We start from the raw sequence: 23,476 nt of genomic DNA, 5'->3' as shown, positions 1-23,476 counted from the left end.
CATTTCTGGGCTTGTTTAGTAAGAAATTGCTCTCAGAGCTTTGCTTTTATGCGTTGTAGTTGTGTCTTCTAAAGTGCTTTTACATTGTAGGTGTTCAGCAAAAGTTTGCTTTTTCATGGTTGTAACTTACCTGTGCCTAGCCGAAAGTGATCAAATCTACACAATCTGTAAGGTTCGTGTAATAATAGTCCTGTAAGAAACCATGAGGGGTAATTTCCTGTTGTTTGTGGCTTGTCAGGCCTGGTATGTGTTTTAACTAAGTAGGAATTTGGGGTTGGTTTTGTATATTTCAGCAGTCACTCTTTAATAGGAACAAAGGTTATTTCTATTTCAAGATGGCAAAAGGTCCCCTTTTCATTTTCATATTGTAAATATTAGAATCATATTGTTATAATATTCATGTTGAGGGGAGATATGTGGCTGCATAGCCTGCTGATCAAAGAGCCATTTATTAAGTTTTTGTATTTAGGTGATATTTTCAGTTTTGGCTCTTATAAATGCCTGAACGCTCTCCTTATTCTATTGGTTTTGTACTTTAGGACTCCAAAGGCCTTGTTTTAGAGCAGCTTTTTTTTATACAGGTGTTTTTGTAATGCTTATGAAAGCTGTATTTGGCGCAGTCCGGCAGATGGGGGCTCATTCATGTTCTTGGGACGAGAGTCATTTTTAGAGGGTGGAGAGGGGCATGTCTTTCAGATCCCTTGTCTTCTGATGGGAGGAGAGGAACCGTTGTTAAGCTTTTAGTTTTTGTGAGATGAAAGCTGTTTTCCACTAAGTATTGCAAGGGTATGTCAGAAGTGAGAAATCCAAAGATTTCAAAACCCATTCAGGAGAGGTTATACATTTATTCAACAAATAACTTGTATTTATTGAACAAGTAGCATTTATTCAACAAGTAAAATAGGCTTTGCTGTGTGTCAGGCCCTGGACTCGGCAATAAAGTATCTAACAGGGAACAAGTATACCCCTGTTCCTTAATGGAATTAGAAAAGTAGAAACTCCTTCTATCTCCTGCCTTGTCCTCCAGTCTTCAGAGTAAGGAAATCACTTTATTGGACAAATTGAGGGAGCTTGCGATATGTTACTGAGCCAGTTTCTAAAGTATGCTTGCGTTGCATACTTTACCGTAGAGGACATTACCAGGGAAGACAAGTGTTAACTCATAGTGTCACTGGGAACAGTCTGTAGTTTGGGGAGGAGCTTGTCATCAGTTTTTCACTATCTATACAACTGAGGATGTGGCCAGTGTTTCAGAAACACATTTGTTGCTGAACAGGTGAACACTTGTAGAGCTAAACTTCCTTCGGCCTTAGTTTGACTATCCATTGCCCTTTAGTTATAGAAAGTGGCTGGAGAAAGAAAGCAAACCTGCATCAGACACATTCCAGTGAACGAATTGGAAATAAAGTGCAAAGACAATGACCGACATCGAGAATAAGGATTGGGCTACAATCTCATGTAGTAGGACGGCCATGGGTTGTGGCATCAGAGAGACAGGCTAATAGTTGGTTTCTCGGTTACTATGTTGGGCAAATTGCTTAACTCCTGAGCCTTGTTTTTCTGGCTGAAAATGGTTGTAAGGATACCTGCCTCTTCAGGTTATTACGAGGATTAAATGATTGTGGTTGAAGTACCTAGAACATTGCCTCAGACATAGGGTCCTCCCAGGTGATCTGTTGCTCTCTTGTAGCTTTCTTTTTTCTTTTCTTTTTTTTTTTCTTGAGTTTATTTTGAGAGAGTGAGAGCGGAAGCACGAGTTGGGTAGGGGCAGAGAGAAAGACTTCCAAGCAGGCTCCACCCTATCAGTGCAGAGCCCGACATGGGACTTGAACTCATGAACCCGGAGATCATGACCTTAGTGAGCCGAGATCAAGAGTTGGGCCCTTAACCAGCTGAGCCACCCAGGCGCCATGTCTTCTGGCTGTAGCTTTCAGCAGTTCTTTTTAAACTAAAGTTCTAGTGATAGGAGAGCCATCGAGACCCTTAATCGGAACCTGTTGGCATTTATTTCAGGTGTTTCTAACAAAGTTATCTAGCTTCTAAACCCACAGTAGATTAGAAACAAGTAGATTGTGAGTAATGTGGGAGGTTAAGAGGAGTGGAGGGGGGTGGGTGGGGTAGGAGGATGGGGAACTGTTTCAGCCTCTGTGTGTCTCGAAAGAAAAAAAACAGATAACAGCCTGGTGAGGATAATAGAGATAATCTACAGGACACAAAACAAATATTCAGAGCCTAACTAGCATGTCTGGGACCATTCAGTGCAGGACCAGACCTGAAAGCGTAGTAATGAATGTTCATCAATTAGCTTAAGCCATGTTTGGGAAAATCTTTTTAAGAGTGCAGTAATCTACATAATATGCTTTAGATTGTCATTTGGGGTGATTAGCAAATGTTCTTAAAGGGGTAGAACATTGTGCCATATAGAACGACTTGTTTTGTGAAAGATCCACAGGACCTACTATGAGCAAGATGTTTTTCATTTGTTTTGCTATTTAGAGCGCCACTGTTCGTGACTGAGAAGCCTTTCATGCTAGGCCAGTAGTAAAGAAAGGTGATCTAAGTGCTGTAGCACCCCATGCCACCCCCTTTTTTTGGAGTAGGTCATTCCTTGTCAGTCTGCAGGGGTGTCAGCTAAAACATTTCACGCAGGCTTCAAGATAGAGTGTGCTGGAGATTTCGAGGACTGAATAAGTATGGACAGTTGGCTAGCCTGTCTGTTGAGGGCTTCTTGCCTCTTATGTGTGACTTTGACCCAGTATTTAGCCTTAATAATTTTTTTTTTTTTTTTGATTATTCTCCTTCCTACCCAGGAAGAGTTACTTTCTAAATCTACTCCGTTAAATGCTAATTGGTGACCTTGTAACACATCGCCTTAGCCATTTTTTTTTTCCAGTAGTACACAAGTAATTCAATCTTACTCATTTAAAAATGAGTTTGAGGCTTATGGCTTGTCTCTGATCAATTTTGATCATTATTCCAGATTGTTATAATTACGATATATTCAATTAGGGCATATTTCAGTGCTGATTCTAGCTAGTCATGTCAAGGATAGCCCTCCGCTTCAGTTTCTGTAATTTCATGTGGGGAGAATATAATTTTGCCAAGCTAGATGGATTTAGACACTGCCTTTGATTTGGCCAGATAGCCAGAAATATTAAGCTAATTCTGTGACTTACATTCTAGAGTACACAGGGTGTACATTCCTCTTAGATGTAACTGAGCCACAGTAGTAGGGCTGGTGCCTGGTAATTTAGATCTCTTTAGTATGGGCTCTTAAGAAAACAGAGATCCTAGTGAGTGACTTTAATCCCATTAAAATTTGTGAGTTTATTTCATTGTAATATGAAATGGTCACTAATTCTTCTAGGTAGTCCTGTGATTTTTCTTTTTCTTTCTTTTTTTTTTGTCTTTTTTTTTTTTTTTTTTTTTTTTTTTTAGTCCTGTAATTTTTCAAAATCTGGAATTACTTTGGCCTGAGGATGAGAGCAGCGGAAAGTAAGTGTAGACTTTAGTTGCTATCTGTTCAGTACATGTGCCCAGTTTGCGTCTGAAAACCTGCATTTCCTTAAATCTGGTGTCTTCCTCCTAACTCCCTTCCATTTTGGGGGAGGGCATAGTTTCAGGCTTAATGTGTTCAGTTGGTAAGGAAGAATAATCTTGGGGGAGCCATTGGAAGTCCATCAAGTTCGTTACCTTGATTCAAAAAAGATGCCATCTGAGCAAGTAACATGGGAAATCTGTGATCTTGTAATTTGCCTGTGTCCAAGGTAAAGTGCATTTTCGTATGCTGCTTCAGCTCTTCCAAAAATTCTAGAAAGAGATAATGGTTAGGGGCTCCTGGGTGGCTCAGTCAGTTGAGCGTCCTCCTTCGGCTCAGGTCATAATCTCGCAGTCTGTGAGTTCGGGCCCCGCGTTGGGCTCTGTGCTGACAGCTCGGAGCCTGTAGCCTGCTTCAGATTCTGTGTCTCCCTCTCTCTCTGCCCCTCCTCTGCTCATACTCTGTCTCTCTCTGTCTCTCAAAAATAAATAAATGTTAAAAAAAAAAAAAAGATAATGGTTAAACTTTTGTGAATATTAAGGAAATGCTCTGTTTTAATCTCATGCTTCTTTACAAAATATGGGGCGGTGAATCTGATTTGCAAAATTCACAGAATAAACTCCTGATAAATGCTACAATGGAAGCAGGGCCGTGAGCTTTCTCCCTTGATTTGAATGACCTATGGAAACTTTTTTGTTGACTAGAGATGTTCTATCTGTGGCAGTGAATGCAAATTTTCCATGCTTAGACCAGCCTTTTACTTCACAGACAGGTGGTTAGGCAGTAGTTCATGTAAACTGGCCATTTAAACTTTTATTTATAAACTGTTTTAAGTATCAGAGGGTTCAGCTTTGGTCTGAGGTTTGTACGTCATTTCTGCTCTAAGCCAGTAGTTTTCAGACTTAACACGTGCACACGCGCGTGCGCACACACACACACACACACACACCCACACACCCACCCCTGTATGCACACAGCAGCACCCAGAATGTACAAAACATTATGCAGAATCTCAAAATGTAAGGGGGATGGGCGGTTGCAGAAGTCCTGCCTGCTCAGTTGTCCTCTCCCGTGGGAAACCTTTGAAGCTCCCCCTGAGGACTGACAGATCGCGGAGAAAAACCTTGGCTGTAGACCCGAACTAATATGGTAGACACTAGCCACAGGTGGCTGCTTAGCACTTGAACTGTGACTGCAGTAACTGAGGAAATAAATGTTAAATTTAATTTTAATAGAAAGTTTTGTTGAACAAGCCTACTCTAGACTTTGCTTTGATTGCACTTGCACACCCTGAGGACTGTAAGCGGCTGCTTCAGCAGGTCAAGACTCTGGGAGTTGGAAGGGCATTTGGAGTACTGAATCGTCATGCCGATTTGAGTCTGGGCCAGTGTGGTCTCCTAATAGTTGGGTATATGTGTGTGTGTGTGTGTGTGTATATATATATATATGTGTGTGTGTGTGTGTGTGTATATATATATATATATATATATTTTTTTTTTTTTTTTTAATCTGGGAATGATAAACCAGCATGTAATTTTATGTTTACAAGCTGCTTACAGACATAAAGATTCCATACAACTCTTTCAAGGAGAAAGGAATAGAACTCCAAGAATAGGTAGTCTCTTTACACAGCAGTCCGTATGTAATGTGGCCTTTCACTGAGCCAATGACCTGCTTTCAGGGTTAAATTCATGCTCTCACTTTAGGTTTTAACAGTCCATAAAATTGAACACATGAATGTTTTCTATTTGCTTTCATTTAAAAGACACCCATCGTTCTCTAGTGGGGCCACCTTATGTTTCCAATGGCAGGGTCTTTCCTTTCTGGCTTACAACTTTGGAAAAGAGCATAGTTACAGTGAGAATCGAGAAATCTGTTTTTCAGTGAGTTGTTGTCTATCTTTATATGTATTTTTTAATACTTTTTTTATCCTCATTTCTTTGACTAAAACCATTGTCAAAATTCAGGTCATTAGTTGTTTTTTGTTTTTGTCTACCTGTGTAGCACATGTTTGAACAGGATTGCCAAAAATCTTATGGTGATTTTGTACTCTTTCTGGAAGGACCTTAGGTGTTTGAGACAGCACTATTACATTTGAAGTATTTTCTGTTGAAAAATCTAGCTTTCTTTTGAAATAAAAATTCATATAGGTATTTGGGGAATATTTTGTATTTGTAATTTGAAGATATTTGAAACCTACATTTGCTTTCTATATTTAATCACTTCCTTTGTTCTACACTTGAACCTTGGAAACGTTTTTGCCACTCTTTCATATTCGCTTCCTACCTCCCTTTCAGAAGTTACCAGTGAATTCTAAACAGCCAAGTTTAGCAGTCTTTTTTAGTTATCATGCTCCTTTTTCCAGTGTTTGTCATTATTGACTAAACTCTTCTTTACTTAGATTTCTTAAAATCACACAGGCATGCCAAAGCAGACACAGATTAGGCCCATTCCACCTGCTATAAATGTTGAATAAGATGTAAGAGTTTTCCTTGGTTATATAAATTTTTTCTCTTATGTATATAGTTGATCTAGAGAGGGAGGGGGAAAGGAAGGGAGGAGAGGGAGAGAGATGCTTCCAGGTACCAGAAACTTGGAAATCAGTCAGTGTTCAGGAAAAGCTGACTTTGGGGACTTTACTAACGAATCCAGTTGCTAGGGATGAAGTTGTAATGATATGACTCTGGGAACTATGTGCTAAGTGTGTGTGTATGTATAAAAACTACTTCAGTATCATTCAAGTATCTGGCCTCTGGGAAAAACAAGCCTCAAAGCTGTCTATGAAGAAACTAGAAAAACACTAGTCTTTATGGATGAACTTACATATCACATGAAGACCAAACATGGTAAATAAAAAGATACCAGCTAGATGTAGAATGAGGGGCTTTTAAGATAGGTAATACATTATTACCGTTCAAAACTCAAAAGGTACAAAAGGATATATGGTGAAAAGTCTCTTTCCGAGCCTGTCCCTTGCCACCCAGTTGCCTTTCCAAAGGCTAGTAACGTTACTAGGTTTTTGTGTAATGTTCCAGTAATTCTGTCCATATATATGAGCAACTTTGTGCATATATTACTTTTTAGGACAAAGGGTCACGTATTTTATATAATCATCTTATAGATTATTCCATGTCAGTACATAATGAGTACCCATTTACTTTGGTTTCAGAGTATTATTTTGTATGGGTGCTGTAATGTATTTGACCAGTCTTCTGTTGACGGACATTTAGGTTATTTCCAGTCTCAGGGTATTAAAAACAGTGTCGCAACAAATAAACTTAGTTTATTCATCATTTTACACATACATGAGGTAGGTTTCTAGAAGCAGGTCAGAGGATACCTACGTTTATGTATTTATTCTATGGAATGGACTTTATTCATGTTTTTGAGTAGGTAGTACATGAATATGGTGCAAAATTCAAAAGGAACAAAATAGTAAATAATGAAAAGTAAGTCTCCCTGAAAACTCCCGCCTCCTACTCCCCAGTTCTACTTTCCAGAAAGGGAACCACTGTTATGAGCTTCTTTCTGGTGTATCATTCTAGAGCTGCTGTGTCCCAACATGTGGCCACCGAGCACTTGGAATATAGCGAGTCAGAACTGAGATGGGCAGCAAGTGGAAAATACACAGGAGATTTATAACATTTAGAACAAAAAATAGAATGTAAAGTATTTTATTTTTTAGTACTGATTGTGCATTGAAATAGTAATTTTGGATATAGTGGGATTAAATTATTAAATTATTTAAATGATTAATTTTATATTTTTACTTTAGTTTTTTAATGTGGCTGGTAGAAAATTTACAATTACGTGTGGATGGCATCCTACTTCTGTTGGGCAGCCCTGGTCTAAAGAAATTGCACGTGTATACAGACATGTATGAATACGTGAGAATTTCTCAGGCAGTTTTTTTCTTCTTTTGCATTGTAGTCTGTGGGAGCAGAAATCTCTTGCTAAGGTGGTGGTTAAAAGAGAGGTATCGGGTGGTTCTTTACTGTGTCATTTACTCTTAATCATTTACGATGACCATTGTGGGGCTCATCACAACGCTTCCATTGACTTTTATGATGTTTGTGCACTTTGGAGAGAAGCCTGGCATTATTCTTGGCTGTATATTTTTGAACTTGCTCCAGTTTGCATTGGTTGCCTGTATACCTAGGACACAGCAGTCATCCTGGGATCCCTCTTCATTCTTGGTCATCTTACGAGGTTCCTTCACCTTTTTTCTTTGTTAGATCCCTTATTCTTTTGGCTCTCCTTCCTTTTAATGAAACATGTCTGTCAAGACTTTCCTTGAGAGAGAATGTGTTGGGTAAATATCTGGAGATGTTACATGTCGAAAATACCTTTATTCTACCCTGGTTGGGTAATAGAATTCTCGGTTGGAAGTAGTCCCCCTGCCCCGAATTATGAAGGCATTGCTCTGTTGATCTCACTTACACTGTTACTCTTGAGAAAAACCAAAGCTATTGTGATTCTTTTTAAAATAACTTGTTGTTTCTGCCAGGAGACTTCAGACTTTTCTTTGTCATTAGCATTCTGAAGTTTCACAGCCACCAACCTGGATGTATGTGGGTGTGTTCTTTTCTATTGTCCTGAGGTTTTGATTGGCCCTTTAGGTCTTTCGGTTCAGGGAATATTTCTTGATTTCTTTGATTGACCCCTGCCCCGCTGTTATCTCTAATGTCTTTCTGAAGTCCTCTTTGGACATTGGACCTCCTGAATTAAGTCCTTCAGTCCTCTTCACTTTTTCTACTGTTTTTCATCCTACTGTTGTACTTTCTGGATTTCCTCTACCTTTCCAACCCTTCTATTGATGTCTGCCCTTTCTGCTATCAAGAACTCTCAAGCTATCCAAAGCTCTTTAATTTTTTTAATGTTTGTTTTATAAAGCATGCTGCACTTGCTTCAGGGTTGCTCTTGTCTTCCCTCATTTCTCTAGCTATGTTGATGATTTTTACAATGATTTCTTCTCTCTGTATGGCCTCAAATTTCTTGAGTTGCGTTTTTCAGGTTTGGGCCATTTTTTCCTCAGATAATGAGAGTCGTCCTTGATTACGAAGGTAGGGGTCCAAAAAGCCGATTGAAAACTGAGCCTGTGGGTGAGGCTTGTCTCCTTTCAGTTTCAGTGTAGAGTAATCTGTGTGGGCTGTTTGTTGGTAAACTCTCAGTATTAGTATCTGTACGTCTTTTCTCCTCGGTTGGGTCAGGCACCCCAGAGTCTTGATCTGACTAAATGGTAAAGGTCTGGCTGCTAGTATTTTGGGAGCCAGAACCCAGTGGAGGAAGGGATTGGGAGTCTGCGTTCAGCATGCAGTGTACTCGCGTTCATTTACTCCCTCTCTTTTCCCGGTGATCCCCAGGCCATCTCCTAGTCCAGTGAGACTGTTTTACTTTCTGCTGAGAATAAACATTTAGTCTTCTAGAGAGGGAGAGGAACAGGAACAGGTACTTAGTGACATAGATAGAGTTGGAGAGCAGATCTCAGGATCTAATTGCTTCTCAGATATCTCTCACCCAATCCTGCCTTTTTCATCTCCCCTCTCAGAGCCCTCAATTTTTGCTGTGACTAGTGCTGTCTTTTACTTAACCCTTTGAGGATTCTGCTGTGAAAATCAGGATGTTTCCCCATACCTCGCTTAGAGTTAGTAGAGTTAGTAGTCTCTGATCTGTTCATCCATTCATTTTCCAGTTATCAAAATTTTACTTGCTTTCTTTTTTACCCTTCTCTGTTTGCATGAGATTGTCTTTTTCTAATTCCTTTATTATGGTTTTGTAGTAAGCTGTGTTTTCACCTGCAACCTACTGATGAAAGTTTTCCATTAAAAAAATTTTTAAGGGTACCTCCCCACCTCTCCCCCCCCAAAAGAATTGGAATTGAATGTATAACTCCAAATGAAGATGAGGGAGTGGAAATGAAGAAATTTGATCATTCCAACAGAAGGCAAAAAAGGAGGAAAAAGCAAAGAAGATGCAGAAGAATTACAAAACACAAAATAAGATGATAGAAAATTGGCCCAGGTATTTTAATAAAGCTTGCTGGTTAAAGGACAGTGGCAACTTAAAAAAAACAAACAAACAAAAAAAACACCTCAAATGCTTTTTATTAGTAGACACAACTAAAAGTATGATGACATAGTTTCAAAGTAAAGGAATAAAAAATATACACTAGGCGTTAGAATTTATGTCTGAATCCATTTTGGTCTGCTGTAACAATTCTATAGACTTGGGTGGCTTATAAAAACAAATTTATTTCTCACAGATCTGGAGGCTTGAAGTCCGAGTTCAGGGCACCAGCAGATTTGGTGTCTGGTGGGGACCTGCTTCCTACTTCTTAGACCGCTGTCTTTGCTGTACCCTCATCTGGTGGAAGGGAACAAGGGGATTCCTAGGGTTTTTGTTTTTTTCCCCCCCTAGGGTTTATTTTATAAGGACACTAATCACATTCACAAGGAAATGTTTGTTACTAAAGAACTAAAGACTAATGCGTTAACTGTACAATGTGATGAGTTAGGAAAAGGAAGGAAATAAAGTTGAGAAACATTAATGAAAAAAAAAAGTTATAATCGGATCGACTGAACCAAAGGTGCCAAGTTGAAAAGACTACGTTTGCCAAGATTGATAGAGGAGGAAAAAAAGGCACAAATGCATTAGAAATCAAAAGGGGATATGACTACAGACAAATTGAGATTTTTAAAGCTGAGAACACGGTGAACAGCTTTTTGCCTTTAAATTTGAAAACAGAATGCACAATTTCTTGTAAAATAAATTACTAAAATTGGCTTAAGAATAAGAAACTTGACTAGATTATAATTTAAAAACTTAGATAACTACCTACACCAAAATAAAATTAAATAAAAACCCAAAACCAAGAAACCAAACCCCAAGTGAAAACCCCAGATGGGCAAGTTGTATAGAACATACGAAGAATCCATGATTTCAGTCTTACACGAAATGTTATAGGAAATAACAGAAAACATGATTTTGTTAGGCTCCTGCAATCTAGATACCCCCGATGGGACGAATGTACTAGGCAAAGGGAAATGAATAGGCCACATCTCACTAATGAACATGGCAATAAAAATTTTAGGTAAAATATTAGTATTTGCTTAAAACAAAAAACCATAGCTAGTCAGGGTGTGTCACAGGAATGTAAAGATGATTAAACGTAAGAAAACCCATAAATGAAATCACATCAAAGGAAAAAAGCCAAATGATAATCTTGATGGGTGAAGGGGAAAATAGCATATGATTAAATTCTGTACTGATTCTTAGAAAACTAGGAGTATAAGAGAACTTGCTTAATTTGAGCAAAGGGTGTTGGTTAAAAAAAAACAACAGAAGTGTACATATGACATGATTCCAATTATATGAATTTCTAGAACCGGCACAATTACTTTGATAGAAATCAGATCAGTAACGGGTGAGGAGGGTAAATCGAAAAGGGACACAAGAAAACTTGATGAGATGGTGGAAATGGTTCTATATCTTGATTAGGATGCTGGTTATGTGGATGTATATATTTGTCAGAACTCCTCAAACTATACATTTAGCATCTGTGCATTTCATTGTATGCAAATTAAGCCTCAATAAAGTTGATTTTTAAAGCCAATACATAAGTACCATGCATTTCTGTATACCAGCGACAATTTAAATTTTTAAAAGTCACCATTTAAAATGGCAACACAAACTGTAAAATACCTAGGAAAAAATAAAGCCAAAATGTGTGGGACCTTAATGGAGAAAATTTTAAGGCTCATATAATTATAGGGAGATGTATATACTTGTGTTTATGAATGGAAGACACTATTATATATGTCAGTTTTCTTTCTCGTATATTTGGTGTCATTCCAATTAAAATCCCAGGAGGTGAAAGAAGTCACTTTCTCCAATATCAAGAAATATACTTTCACTTTAGTAGTTAAGACATGATGGTATTTGCCTTAAATCTAGATTAATGGGGAAAAAAAGAAAAGGACCCAGAAACACAAGTAGCATTGTAACTGCTAAGGAAGATTCAATATATAGTACTCGTATACTTGGTTATCTTTGTTGGGGAGGGAAAGATCCCTACCTCACAGCATACACCAAAATAGACAAAGCAAAACTTGAGACTTTATGACTTTTAAAAGATGACAACATATGGAGGGATTTTTAAGAAGATACCCACGTAGGGGCACCTGTGTGGCTCAGTTTGTTGAGCATCCGACTTCAGCTCAGGTCATGATCTCGTGTTTCATGATTTCAAGTCCCACGTTGAGCTCTGCTCACAGACAGCTCAGAGCCTGGAGCCTGCTTCGGATTCTGTGTTTCCCTTGCTCTCTGTCCCTCTGCTGCTCGCTCGCTTTCGTGCTCTCTCTCTCTCTTTCTCTCAAACGTTAAAAAAAAAAAAAAAAAAAGCCACTTCATTAAAAAAAAAAAAGGATACCCATTTATATGTAATATTTAAAATATTGATTAAATTTGAGCACATTAAAGTGAAATCTTAGTGTAAAAAGCCACCAAAAGTCACTTGCTGGGTGAAGAGATGTGGCAAGTGTAATTAACAAAAGGTTATTATCCAGAATCTATAAATCAATCCCGTGATTTAAGAAAAAGGTGGTGAGTATGAACAAATGATTCAAAGGAATTGAATCCTGAAAAGTCAATAAACATGAAAATATCCTGAGACGACTTAGTAGTCAGGGAAGTGCAAAACATTAGCAACCCTCCGTGTCACACCCATCCTTTTGGCAAAAGTTCCAAGGGACTAAATAATGTCAAATGTTGGTGACGTGGGGCTAAAGAGGAACTCCTACTTCCCTGGTGGGAGTGACAGTTGCTAGAACCATGTTGACAGTATTCGTAGAGTCTGTGTGCATGGCCTACTCTGCAGCCTTTCAGCTCCTCGGCATATGTCCCAAGGCAGTGGCTTTCGTATGTTTTTCACAGACACTCTTGGAAAATGTATCTTACGTGTGATAAAAACAATTAAAATTTAAAAATAATTAAATGTACTGTTTTCTATTTTATTGTCTCTACTTTTTATACTTAATTTTTGTCTGTTTTTTCTTTTGCTTTTTAAAAGGAATTTTTCAGAACCAGCCAAATTGATTTCACGTTCACCAGTGGTTCACGACACTCAATTTAGAGAAATAGCAGAGGGTGACATACAGTAAAATGTCTGTTTTAATTGAGAGAGACTGATGTATTTCCCACTGCAGGTGTGCTCTTTTGATCAAGAAGTTTGAAAGTTTCTGCCCCTGAACAGCTCTCACATACGTGTAAGAAGGTACACAGACTACTCCTGGCAGCTTGTAAGAGTGGAGAATTGGAAACGATCTAAATAGGAATCAAAAGGAGAATGGACAGGGAGCTGTAATAGTGACACAGTGGCATGCTCTATGACAGCTGAAATGAATCAGCTAGAGTTCAGGATTATATATGTATCAATGTGGATAGTAATAGTGCAAAAAGCAAAGTGACATGAGCGGTATTAACGTGTCATAGAAATTTATAAAATGTGCAAGAATTTAGGGGTACAGTATGTACCCAAACCATTTAAGTGACAACAGGGGAAAATCAGGATGACGATGATCTCTGAGAAGCGAGGAGGAGGGGAATGGAAGTGGAAAGGGGTAGCTAGGGGGATTTGAGCTCTATCCATCTATCATGTCTTATTTCTTCTATCTGGTCAGAATACCCCAGAATGCTAAGAGTTGACAGAGCTGGGTGGGAGGCCCAAGGGTGTTTCCATATTTTTTTTGGTATGACTGAAATATCTAATTTTTTAGATAAGACACCCATTCACAATGAAACCCAAGTACTTGGAAGAATAAACAAATTAAACAAGATGTGTGAGACCTTTCCGGAGAAAATTCTGCAACTTACTGATGGATCATAGGTTCAAAATAAATAGAAATAGCTCATTTGCATAAATAGGGATACTCAATATTATAGACCTGTTGGTTCTCCACAAAGTGATGTAATCTCAATCCTGTGGGACTTTAAAGATAACTAACATACGTTTGAAAAACGAGGAGAGAGGGACTCACCCTGCAGATGATCAGCTTCCTAGAGAGCCGTAGGAAGTAAAACATTGGGATTCTGGTGTAGGTGTGAACAAGTACAATAAATAGAATACAAAGCCTGCAGTCAGATGTTGGTTTCTAGGGATTTGCTTTGTGACAAGAGCCACGTGGATTATTAAAGGAAAGATAAACTAATGGCCCTGATAAAGTAGGCTGTCCTACAGGAGATGTTTGGTCATTATCTCACGCCTTAACCAAAAGCAAATTCTTGGTATGTTGGAAACTTAAATGTGAAAAGCAGTACTAAAACATCCACAAGAATTATCTAGGGAGGGATATCGTTACATCAGGGGCCTTCACGCCTCAGATTCTTCATTCGTGAGTAATGGTAGGATGCTTAGAATTGAGTTAATGCTTAATTACCTGATTCTGAGACTAACCTGTTGTGTCATAGAGTAAGCACTAGGTGCTTGGGGGCAGAAAGGAATTTCTTTAGAAAGAAGCAAAGTGTGTCCTAAAAGAGTCTAAAGTAAAAATTTGTGTACTCTAGAAGACAGTATAGGAAGATGAGAAAACATTCTCAGGATTTGGAGGTTTTTTTTAAATCGATATTAAGTGATCAGGTTTATATCAGAATAAAAACAATAAGCAAAGAGCAGCGTTGAAGGCTCAAAGAAATGAACTATAGTTTAATAAAATACGTAGAGAGTCCTATTTGTAAAACTATGTTATACAGTGATTAATAACTTGAAGGCTTTATTTTTGAGTTCAGGATAATCAGACCTTTTACTTAACTGAAACTTTCCAGTGAGTAATCTTCGAATCCTAGTTTTACTGATCTATCACTTGATAAGGTTTCTTATTGAGCTGTACAGATAAAGCCTTCCTGTTGTAATGAATCCTGCTTTGTAAGTCTCATTTATTGCTGGAATTAGGGACAGAATTAGTATCTGAACTTGTTTTTCACTTCTTGCAGATGTTGAAAAAAAAATCTAATTTCAGTACAGAGCTTGCTGCCACACTATGGAAGGAAATCTGTATATTCCGTAAATGACTCATTTTTCAATAACTTGATCATAAATCTAGTTTTCTTATTCCATTTTGTCTTCAACTTGGAGCATATTGACATGGATACCTTGTAAAAACCTAAATTCAGTCCATTAACATTTCATTTCAAGACTGTTGGCTAAATATATCTTAGCTATTTAAAACGTGCAACCGGTTGAAATGTATTATCAGCATTCCTGAAAAATATTTTACCGAATACTTTAAAAATTCTCTGGAGATAATTAGCCAGGTGTCAGCCAGCCCTGGTTACAAAGACATGACGACTGAAGGCTGTTAACGTTCGGTGGTTACATTGTTCCAAAGTGCTCATAACTGTTTTTCTAAGACATGGGACTCGGAGATTGTGTGGTTCTACTAGGCCATGAGGTCTCACAGATGACCCAGAATAGGCTTAAACTTTTCGGGTATTTATTCCCATGAAGAAATAAAATTAGAAAGGTTTCACAGAAAACTTTTAGATTCCCAAGAATACATCTGACCTCAGAAACATTTCTCCCAGAAGGGTTTCTGTTACTACCTGTTACTACCACTGAGAATCCCTTTCAGTTTTGCTGATGATACAGTTTAATTTTTATTCGTTTTCTTAGGCTGAATTCTCACAAGTGGATTAACCAAGTTCAAGTGGATTAACCTTGAACCAAAGGTATAGATCCTTTCAGACAAATTCTTGTTATATTTTCTTTGTTCTGTCAGTTTTTCGCAAGGAACAGGGACCCCCTCATGGAACTCAGAGTTTTGTTCTAAGGGTAAAATGGGTGTGGGGCTGGGACGGACCCGGAGAGTCTTCAGAAACCGAGCCTCGAGACTGGCTGCATCTGCTTTTTTCAGCAGGGACGGTTGTCTGCCTTGCTTGGGCACACTCTTGTCTGTGTGCCGACTACCCTCTCCTGAGCCTCTGCGGTCTTCGGTGCTGCCTTCTGGTCACGTGGGGGGCACGGTGACTTACACTAAGGCCTGTGTAGTAGTGACCCCGTAAACCGTAGCCTTCAGACTTGCTTCTCTTTCTGGGTTCCAGACAGCCACTCGTGTGCCACTACACGCTCTTCAGTTTGGTTGGTTAGTGGCAGTTGTCTGAGTCCTCCTTTTCCGGGGAATGTCCTCATCGGGGTGGTGAATTGTCTTGGGAATAATTGAAGGAGGAGACTCTCTTTGGCTCTGTGCTCTGGGCTGGCCTTCCCCTCCCCTGCGGCATGCCTACCACATTGTTTCCTTCTACCCCATATTGTAGCGATACCTGCGGATTTTGTAACTCCTGGAAACTCTTTGGAAACATGCTGAACTTTCTGCCTAATGTTCTCTCTCTCCTCTTAGGCTTCTGCTCTGGTGTCCCTTTTGTGATCCCTCTCCCTTCTGAAGGTTGAATTAATCAGCATGTTCTCTGTGCTCCAAAAAGACTATGTCACATGGTCCTGAGGTTTACACAGCTGGCTCCCCTTTAGCATGCTTTGTGGCAGAGGAGGAATTCAGCAGAAGCCACAGATAGGCAGGTATACCTTTGGCTGCCCGGTAGTCCCAAACATCTGCTTCGGTGGATTATTACATGTGTTTGATGGAATTTTGTGTGTTTGCTTTATTTTTCAAGTTGTAGTTTTGTGTACTGGCGTGCTTATTTATGGGTAGTGTATAGAGTCAACCACTGTAGACAGCTTAACCGTGCTACTCAAGTTCTCGCTGTTCTTTACTTACCTTACAAATCCCTAGCTCTGGGCAAACCTCACCTTCTCGCCATGTCTGCTGTATTGCTAAAGAAAGTCACAGAATCCTGCTTATTGGCTCCCTTCACATTTTTAGTGTCTAAACCACAGCTGGACTTTCAAGAGTGCCAGGACAGCACTGTTACATGGTTCCAGGAGATGTCCCTAAAGAAATGTACCCATTGGCCGGATAAATTTATGAAATTTGGCATACGGTATTGGCTCTTCTGGGAGACCCTTAGGACAGTGTCCTGAATTGGGGCTGGGGACCTTAACCTCATTAATTGTTCTTCCCCTTTGAGGGAATGAGTAGGATTATTTATTAGGTTGTGACCGTTATTTTCTAGCAAACTGTCCCAAGGCCCAAGTGTCTTCAGTTGGAAGACCATTTTGAGAATGGTCTTTTGAGAATCCAAAGTCCTTTTTTGAGAATTATATTTCTTTTTTTTTAGCAAATGTATACCTTTATCACAGCAACCTTACCACCATGCAGATTCCATGCAGTTTTCCATGGAGACAGTCATATCACCAGAGAATATGCTTCTTTCTTTCCAGTCTTTTATTTTATTTTATTTTATTTTATTTTATTTTATTTTACTTTATTTTATTTTATTTTATTTTATTTTATTTTATTTTATTTTATTTTATTTATTTTTGTCTCTTGCCCTACTTGGCTGGCGAGAACATCCAGGGCTTTATTAAATAGAAGTGGCAACAGTGGACGTCCTTGTCTTATTTCCAGTCATAAGGAAAAGAGATTTAATGTTTCATCATTACATATGTTGCTAACTCTAGGTTTTTCATGGATGTCCTTTTTCAGAATAAAGAACTTCTTCCTCTTTTCTGTTTCCAGTTTGCTGAAACTTTTTAATTGCGGATGGATATTAAATTAACATACCAAATGCTTTCTTTTTTTCTGCATCAGTTAAGAGAATCGTAAAGTTTTTCTTTTTTATTATGATAAATGAGGTGCTTTATTTATTTGTTTATTATTTTACCGTTGAGCCAGTTTTGCTCCGTGCGGTAAACCCTGCATTGTAATGATGTGTTACCTTTTCTGTATGTATAACTGAACGTGACTTGCTGATACTTGTTACAGATTTCCCATCTAGGAACAGCAGACCTTTGCTTTGTGTTAGTTCAGGTTCTTGAGTCCCAGGCCAGTTTCTTGCTCCTGTGCCAGTGTCCGATAGCTTTTTCTTCTCCTTATTTCTCAGCATCAGTGTATCCTTGTCCGGGACTGGTGGTGACAGTGTTTCCTGCCTTCTTGTAGCACTAGACTGTGGTTATCGTTACAGGGGGAAAGGCTGGTGTGTGTGTAGCAGGTGGGCAAGCAGGTTCTGCCCCGTCCCCCAGTAGTACGTGGCTTTTGCTCTGCTCTTCCCCTTGAGGCACGCTCTTTCCCTGGGCCCTAGGCGTGGGAGGTTTTCCTGATTCTGTCCTCCTAGTTGAAGGCTTTTGTTTCATTTGAGATGCTGCCAAGGCGGAAGAGCTCTCTCCCATCTTTCGCCCCATGCGAGTCTTTTTCAGGAGATCTCAGTTGAAGCCCTTGGAGAAAAGCTTATGAATGAGTGCAGGTTCCCCTTCTGTCTGGATCTTCAGTGAAGTTTTCACTGTCATCCTAGCTGACACTCAGCCTTTGTCTTCTGTCTTTAACATTCCGCCCATTGACTGTGACTGTTTCCTTTGCACTTATGGGTTGATATCTGCCATCATTTCCAATAAGTTCTTGACCATTATCTCTTCATGTATTTTTTTTCTGTCCCATTTTCTCTTTCATCTCCTTCTGGGACTCCAGTTAAACTCCAGTTAATAGATATTTGGTCTCAGATATTCAGGGTTTTGCTTTTTTTTTTTTTTTTTTCCCTTTTTGATTTTCAATTTGGGTACTGTTTGGCCTGTTTTCAAGTTCACTGTTCGTTACTGTCTTTTATTAAATTCATCTAAAGGAATATTTAATTTCTGTTACTATAGTTTTCATTTCTAACATTTCCCTGTGATTGTTTCTTTTCTAGCTTTAGTTCTGTAATGAAGTTCCCCGTTTCTTTAGTGTTTTTGTCATAGCCATTTTAGTCTGTTTGATAATTCTAACATCTGGGCCCTGTCTAATCTGATTATATTAATAAATTCATCTTTTGCCTGTGGTTTGCTATTCCCTGGATCTTCTAATTTTTTTTTTAAGTTTATTTTTGAGAGAGAGAGCGAGCTAGTGTGTGGGAGCAGGGGAGGGGCAGAGGGAGAGGGGGAGAGAGAATCCCAAGCAGACTCTGCACTGTCAGCGTGGAGCCTGATGTGGGGCTCCCTACCACAGCTGCAAGATCATGACCTGAGCTGAAGTCAAGAGCCGGACACTTAGCCACTGAGGCTAAGAGCCGACTGGGCCACCCAGGCACCCCTGTATCTTGTAATTTTTTACTGAAAGCTGAATATTTATGCAAAAACAGTACGGATTGAAGTAAATACTCTTTACTTCCAGAAAACTGCCTGTTATTTCTCATGTTAGTTTAATAGACAGGTTAAATCCATAAGCTGTGTTGTCGGGCTAGTTCAGGGTTTTTTGCAACTTTAGTTTGTTAGTTCCAGTGTTTTGAGAGCAGATTGAGACTTGACCTTCTGCAAGATTTGTTGTCTGAGTGTGATTTCAGTTATCTCTTTGTGCTTTATATATGAGCCTTCAGCTTTCTTGAACCTTGGGTGATTTCTCTGCTTTACAGCCCAATTGTCTGTCCCTTAGTCATTCTGCAGTTCTTTTTGCTCTCGTCCTGCCCCAGGCTTTTGTGCGTGGCGAGGTATCTCCGTGCTAGTAACACCATTTCTTTTAGCAGTCCTTCCCTTGGTAGTTCAGTGTCCAGAGTATCTGGGTGGAAGTTTTGGTCTTAGCTCTCCTGTCTCACCTCGGCCCTTGGCAGCTGAACGGCTGAAATCTCTGGGGTTGATTTCTCTCCTTTCTGTCCATTCTTTCCCCCTCCTTGTCAGAGGACAGATTACTTGCATTTGAGGGTATCTCTCAGCTTTCCAGGCCCGTCTCCCAGCCTTCAGCATAATTTGGCAAGCCTGCAGTGGGGCCCAGTGGGAGTGAGTGGCTGGGTGGTACAGGTTTGCTCTGTGAAATCCTTGGAATTTTTCTAGATCTTGTCAGCACACATGTTGCTGTTAAAATTTATGAAAGGGTAAGTTGGTTTCTCCTTACCCTCCTCTGTGGTGGGATGATTCCTCCTTAGCCACTCCACCAGGAAGGAAACCATGGGGGGGGGGGGGAGGGCTCTCTTTCACGGCTCAACACTTTCTGGAATTTAGTTCCACTTAGGTGGAACTTTTTTTTTTTTTTTTTTTTTTGCATCCTGAGCTTTGACAGGTTCAGAAAAACCATGATTTTATAGCTTTTATCTGGCTTGTTTTGCTAGTTAAGGTGAAAATGATCGTCTATTGTCATTTCTTCATCCTGATTAGAAGTGGGGCTCCTCCGAAGGAATACTTTTTACTGTGTAGCCTGGCAAATACCTGATCAAGTGTGCCGCCATCATTCTCGCTGGTTTTCTGTAGATGTTTCTTAGAGCTACGTTTCTAAATCTTCATTCTTCTCAAGTCCCAAGTCTCCAGTTCTGTCCTCAAGTGGTAAATGATCTTGTCTCTTATTTTGAGATTAAAGTCATCCGCATTAAAATTTAATTATGGGGCTTATGAGGAGTGTGGGGAGAATTTATGGTAGGTGCAGAGAAAAACTAAGCACATGACAAACTGAGATAAGAAAGAGTTGTACAAAAAGGGAAACATGGTTCTATAGTAGTTTACTACCGGTCTCATCAGGTGCTAAACTCCTTTGGGAGATAATTGTTAAGGCTGGAGGAAAGTGAGTGGTTGTGGTGTAAATCCTCACGTTCCGTAATCGGTAGATAATACTACCCTGGATGTTTCAGGGGATACCATCATGAGCCTGTTACTTGAGATATAAATAGCAAGAATAAAGGGTAAAGATTTGAGGAATTGTACCTCAGTGTGAGAAGAGGAAATGTATTTGACTTTAGTCACGATGCATATTGTTACTTAGACAAAAATGAAAAAATATTTTTACAAAGAGGCCTAATTGAAAGTCTTCTTAGGGGATGGTAAAAGTGAACCAGACCTTGTCTTCACAGACTCTGTTTGTTTACCTTTATTTTCTAATTCTTGTTGGTTTACTTCACACTTGATGCCTTTTCCCTTCTTACAACTTTAGGTTTTACTTTATGATACTATGACGTTTTGTTTTTTAAGTTTGTTTCTACCGTTCCTTTAAAGTAGTAAAGACCTTTTCGTAGGAGAAAAAGATCACTTCCGGAAGTTCCTGATTTGATTTCCTGCCTCCTTTTCACGTTCGCTTTAGATACAACATTGAAGTTATTACTGGAGTTTGAAGTTAGCCTCTAAACCATCCTTTCCGTATCTCTTCTAGGTTAGATAGAGAAGCGTCTTTTCTCAGTGTGGGTTGCGGCCTTTGGTAAGAGCATGTCGTCCATCTTGCCCTTCACTCCGCCAGTCGTGAAGAGACTGCTGGGATGGAAGAAATCGGCCGGTGGCTCTGGAGGAGCGGGTGGAGGAGAGCAGAACGGACAAGAAGAAAAGTGGTGTGAGAAAGCGGTTAAAAGTTTGGTGAAGAAGCTAAAGAAAACAGGACGATTAGATGAGCTTGAGAAAGCCATCACCACTCAAAATTGTAATACTAAATGTGTTACCATACCAAGGTAAGTGTCGTTAGAGCAGAAGTTCGATGGTCACACTGTTAAATTGCTTAGAGGAATCCGAAGGAACGTCACTGAGATTTTGTTACCTTCAAGTCCCCTGTAAATCGTGATTTTATTAAAAGATGACAGCTATCTTTAACCTGTCGTTTCAGTTTTGTGTGACTAGTTAAGACTGGTTTATTTTACAGATCCTTTTCTTGAACAATGAGGTTTGACCAAGCAAAATAAAATACTTAGTTGTAGTGTTTCAGTCTTCACTGCGTTCATTGCCTAAATGCTTCACTGTAGCTTAGCCTCGTGTCTGATTGCATGACGTTTGAATAAAGAGTCAGAAAGCTTTTTCTCTCACTGGCGCAGCAGTGACTGACCGTTTTTTCTCCCCTTGGTCAAAAATATGGTCAATAAAGAGTTAACGGAAGCTGCCAACACAGTGATGAATTTTACTTCCATAATTTTTGCTCGAGTTGCAGCATGGCTTCTTAGAACAGTCTAGGAGGCAGCTTCTTAGATGTCTAGGGAGTCCGAACCTCACTCAGAGACCTACCTGCCTCTCGTACTGGAAGGGCCTGTTACTTAAGAGAGTGAAGTTTTATTAGCGTAAATCTAATTACTCGATAAGTACCACTGTCAGAAGTACTGTGTCTTTGACAGAGAGGGTGTTTTTTAAGTGTTGCACTACACTCGTATGCCTTGCAGGGTTTGGGGAGTGGCAGCATACAGCATTTTCTAAAATGACTTGTGGCAGTGTCCTACGTGTAGGCTAGCATAAATAACGTGACCTCGTTCTACTTCACAGGTTTCCCGTGAGCTGTGTGTGGCAAATGCAGTCAAATGCTTGTTGATAATAGATCCCAGTAACACCAGCCTCTCTACTTGCAGATACTAACAGTAGGATGTTTCCTGCCTTATTTAGTCGATTAATTAATTACCCGTTTCTTTTACTTTACCTGTTTCATGTATATCTTCCAAAGAGTCACTCTTTTGGTTTATGCTTCTGGGTGCCTGCTGAGTGCAGGGCACTGTTTCTAGACCCATGGGGATACGATACAGTGTGACCAAAACAAAGTTCCTGCTCTTCTGAGGGATAGGTCCACGCAGAAAGCAAGTGGACAAATTGTAGAACTTGAGACGGTAATGAGTGCAAAGAAGACAATGACTGAGGGATAAAAAAGCTGCTTTTGATTGGCTTGTGAGCCTCAAACCGGGCTTTGAGAAGTAGCATCTAGCTGGAGGAAGAGTCTTCTGGGAGAGGAAGGAGCCAGTGTAAAGACACCCAGCTGAGAAATCGCTGATTGTATTGGAGGATTTAAAAGGAGCCCCGTGGAAATGGAGGAATACAAAATGAGTACAAGACGTAGAAGGGGTCAGATTATATAGGGCATTGTAAGGCACTGTGGAAGTGTGGAGTTTAGTCTAAATACAACAGAAAGCAAATGAGGACTTTGAAGCCTGGTTTCTAATTTAAAGTGTGTGTGTGTGTGTGTGTGTGTGTGTGTGTGTGTGTGTGTGTGTGTGATTGGACAGTGGGTCTGGAAGGAAGGAGATCAAGAGGCTAGTAAAGTGGTCTAAATTCGAGATGCTGGCGGCTGGACTGGCATGGTGGCTGTGCCGACACGTGAAGTGGACAGATTTGGATGGAGTAGACCTGAAGGGACTTGGTAATGAATTGGCTTGGCTGAGGGTAATTAGCCAGTTAGGACAAGTCAAGCTACATTTGTTAATTTTTCATCGTATGGTGTCTGGTATTTCAGTTCAGTAAACATTTAGTAAACAACCCACTACGTGTGTGATAGGCTCTTCCTCACTGGAGTAAAAATTCAGTCTTTGCTTTTCAGTTGTTTCTAGAAAGGGGGATAAACTTGACAAAATAAAGAAGATAATCTCATGAGGTGTCATAGGTGTTAAGAAAGATGTTTGCTCAGGGAGTTATGTCCGGAGGGGAGGAATTTTGCCTACTCTGCAGCTTGTGGAAGTTTCCTTCTGGACTAGAATCGGTGCCAGAGTTGAATCTTGATGGGTGTAAGGGAGGGATTTAGTCAAGAGAGGCCCGGTTTGTCCAGAGTGGCGCTGTGGTCTTGAGAGGGACGGTAAGGGGGCTCTAGTTGAAGGATTTTGCGCCAACTAGTGAGTGTTCTGGGAGGCTCTAGATCGGGGGTGGGATGTGGTTGGGCTGAGGCTGTGTGAGGAATAAGGAACCACAACGTGAACCTGAACCTGAGTGGGTGAGGGTGGTGGAGTCGCTGAAGAGTCTTAGCACAGCATCGGGCTGCGGTGAGGAGAATGCTCGTGACACTGGCAGGAGTGGAGGCAGGGAGGCTGGTGAGTAGGTTCTCTTGCTCCTCCAAGGGAGCGTGTGTGCGGGAAGACCTGGCGCCATGGTTTTGTGCGCCATCGCTGGAGGCTGAAGTGGCCGGTGCGGGGCAGTCTTGACAGGGCCGAGCCTGA

The 23,476-nt window shown here is 40.0% G+C and overlaps 1 protein-coding gene across 7 annotated transcripts in view; it reads left to right on the top strand.

The window, feature by feature from the left end:
• SMAD2 (SMAD family member 2) overlaps nucleotides 1-23,476 on the top strand; it is an 83,306-nt gene that overhangs the window by 2,087 nt on the left and 57,743 nt on the right. For 6 of the 7 annotated variants that reach the window (XM_047826911.1, XM_047826905.1, XM_047826908.1 and 3 more), the window contains one exon: nucleotides 20,743-21,031. In XM_047826911.1, the coding sequence (XP_047682867.1) occupies nucleotides 20,796-21,031 (236 nt within the window). In that variant the 5' untranslated portion in view covers nucleotides 20,743-20,795. Of the gene's footprint in view, nucleotides 1-15,239; nucleotides 15,260-20,742; nucleotides 21,032-23,476 lie in introns of those variants that run through there. The other variant, XM_047826910.1, reaches the window with a different exon arrangement.

The sequence above is a fragment of the Prionailurus viverrinus genome, chromosome D3, assembly GCF_022837055.1.
Source record: "Prionailurus viverrinus isolate Anna chromosome D3, UM_Priviv_1.0, whole genome shotgun sequence".
NCBI lineage: Eukaryota > Metazoa > Chordata > Mammalia > Carnivora > Felidae > Prionailurus > Prionailurus viverrinus.
The sequence above is the reverse complement of the archived record's forward strand: the minus strand, read 5'-3'. Positions and strand labels throughout refer to the sequence as shown.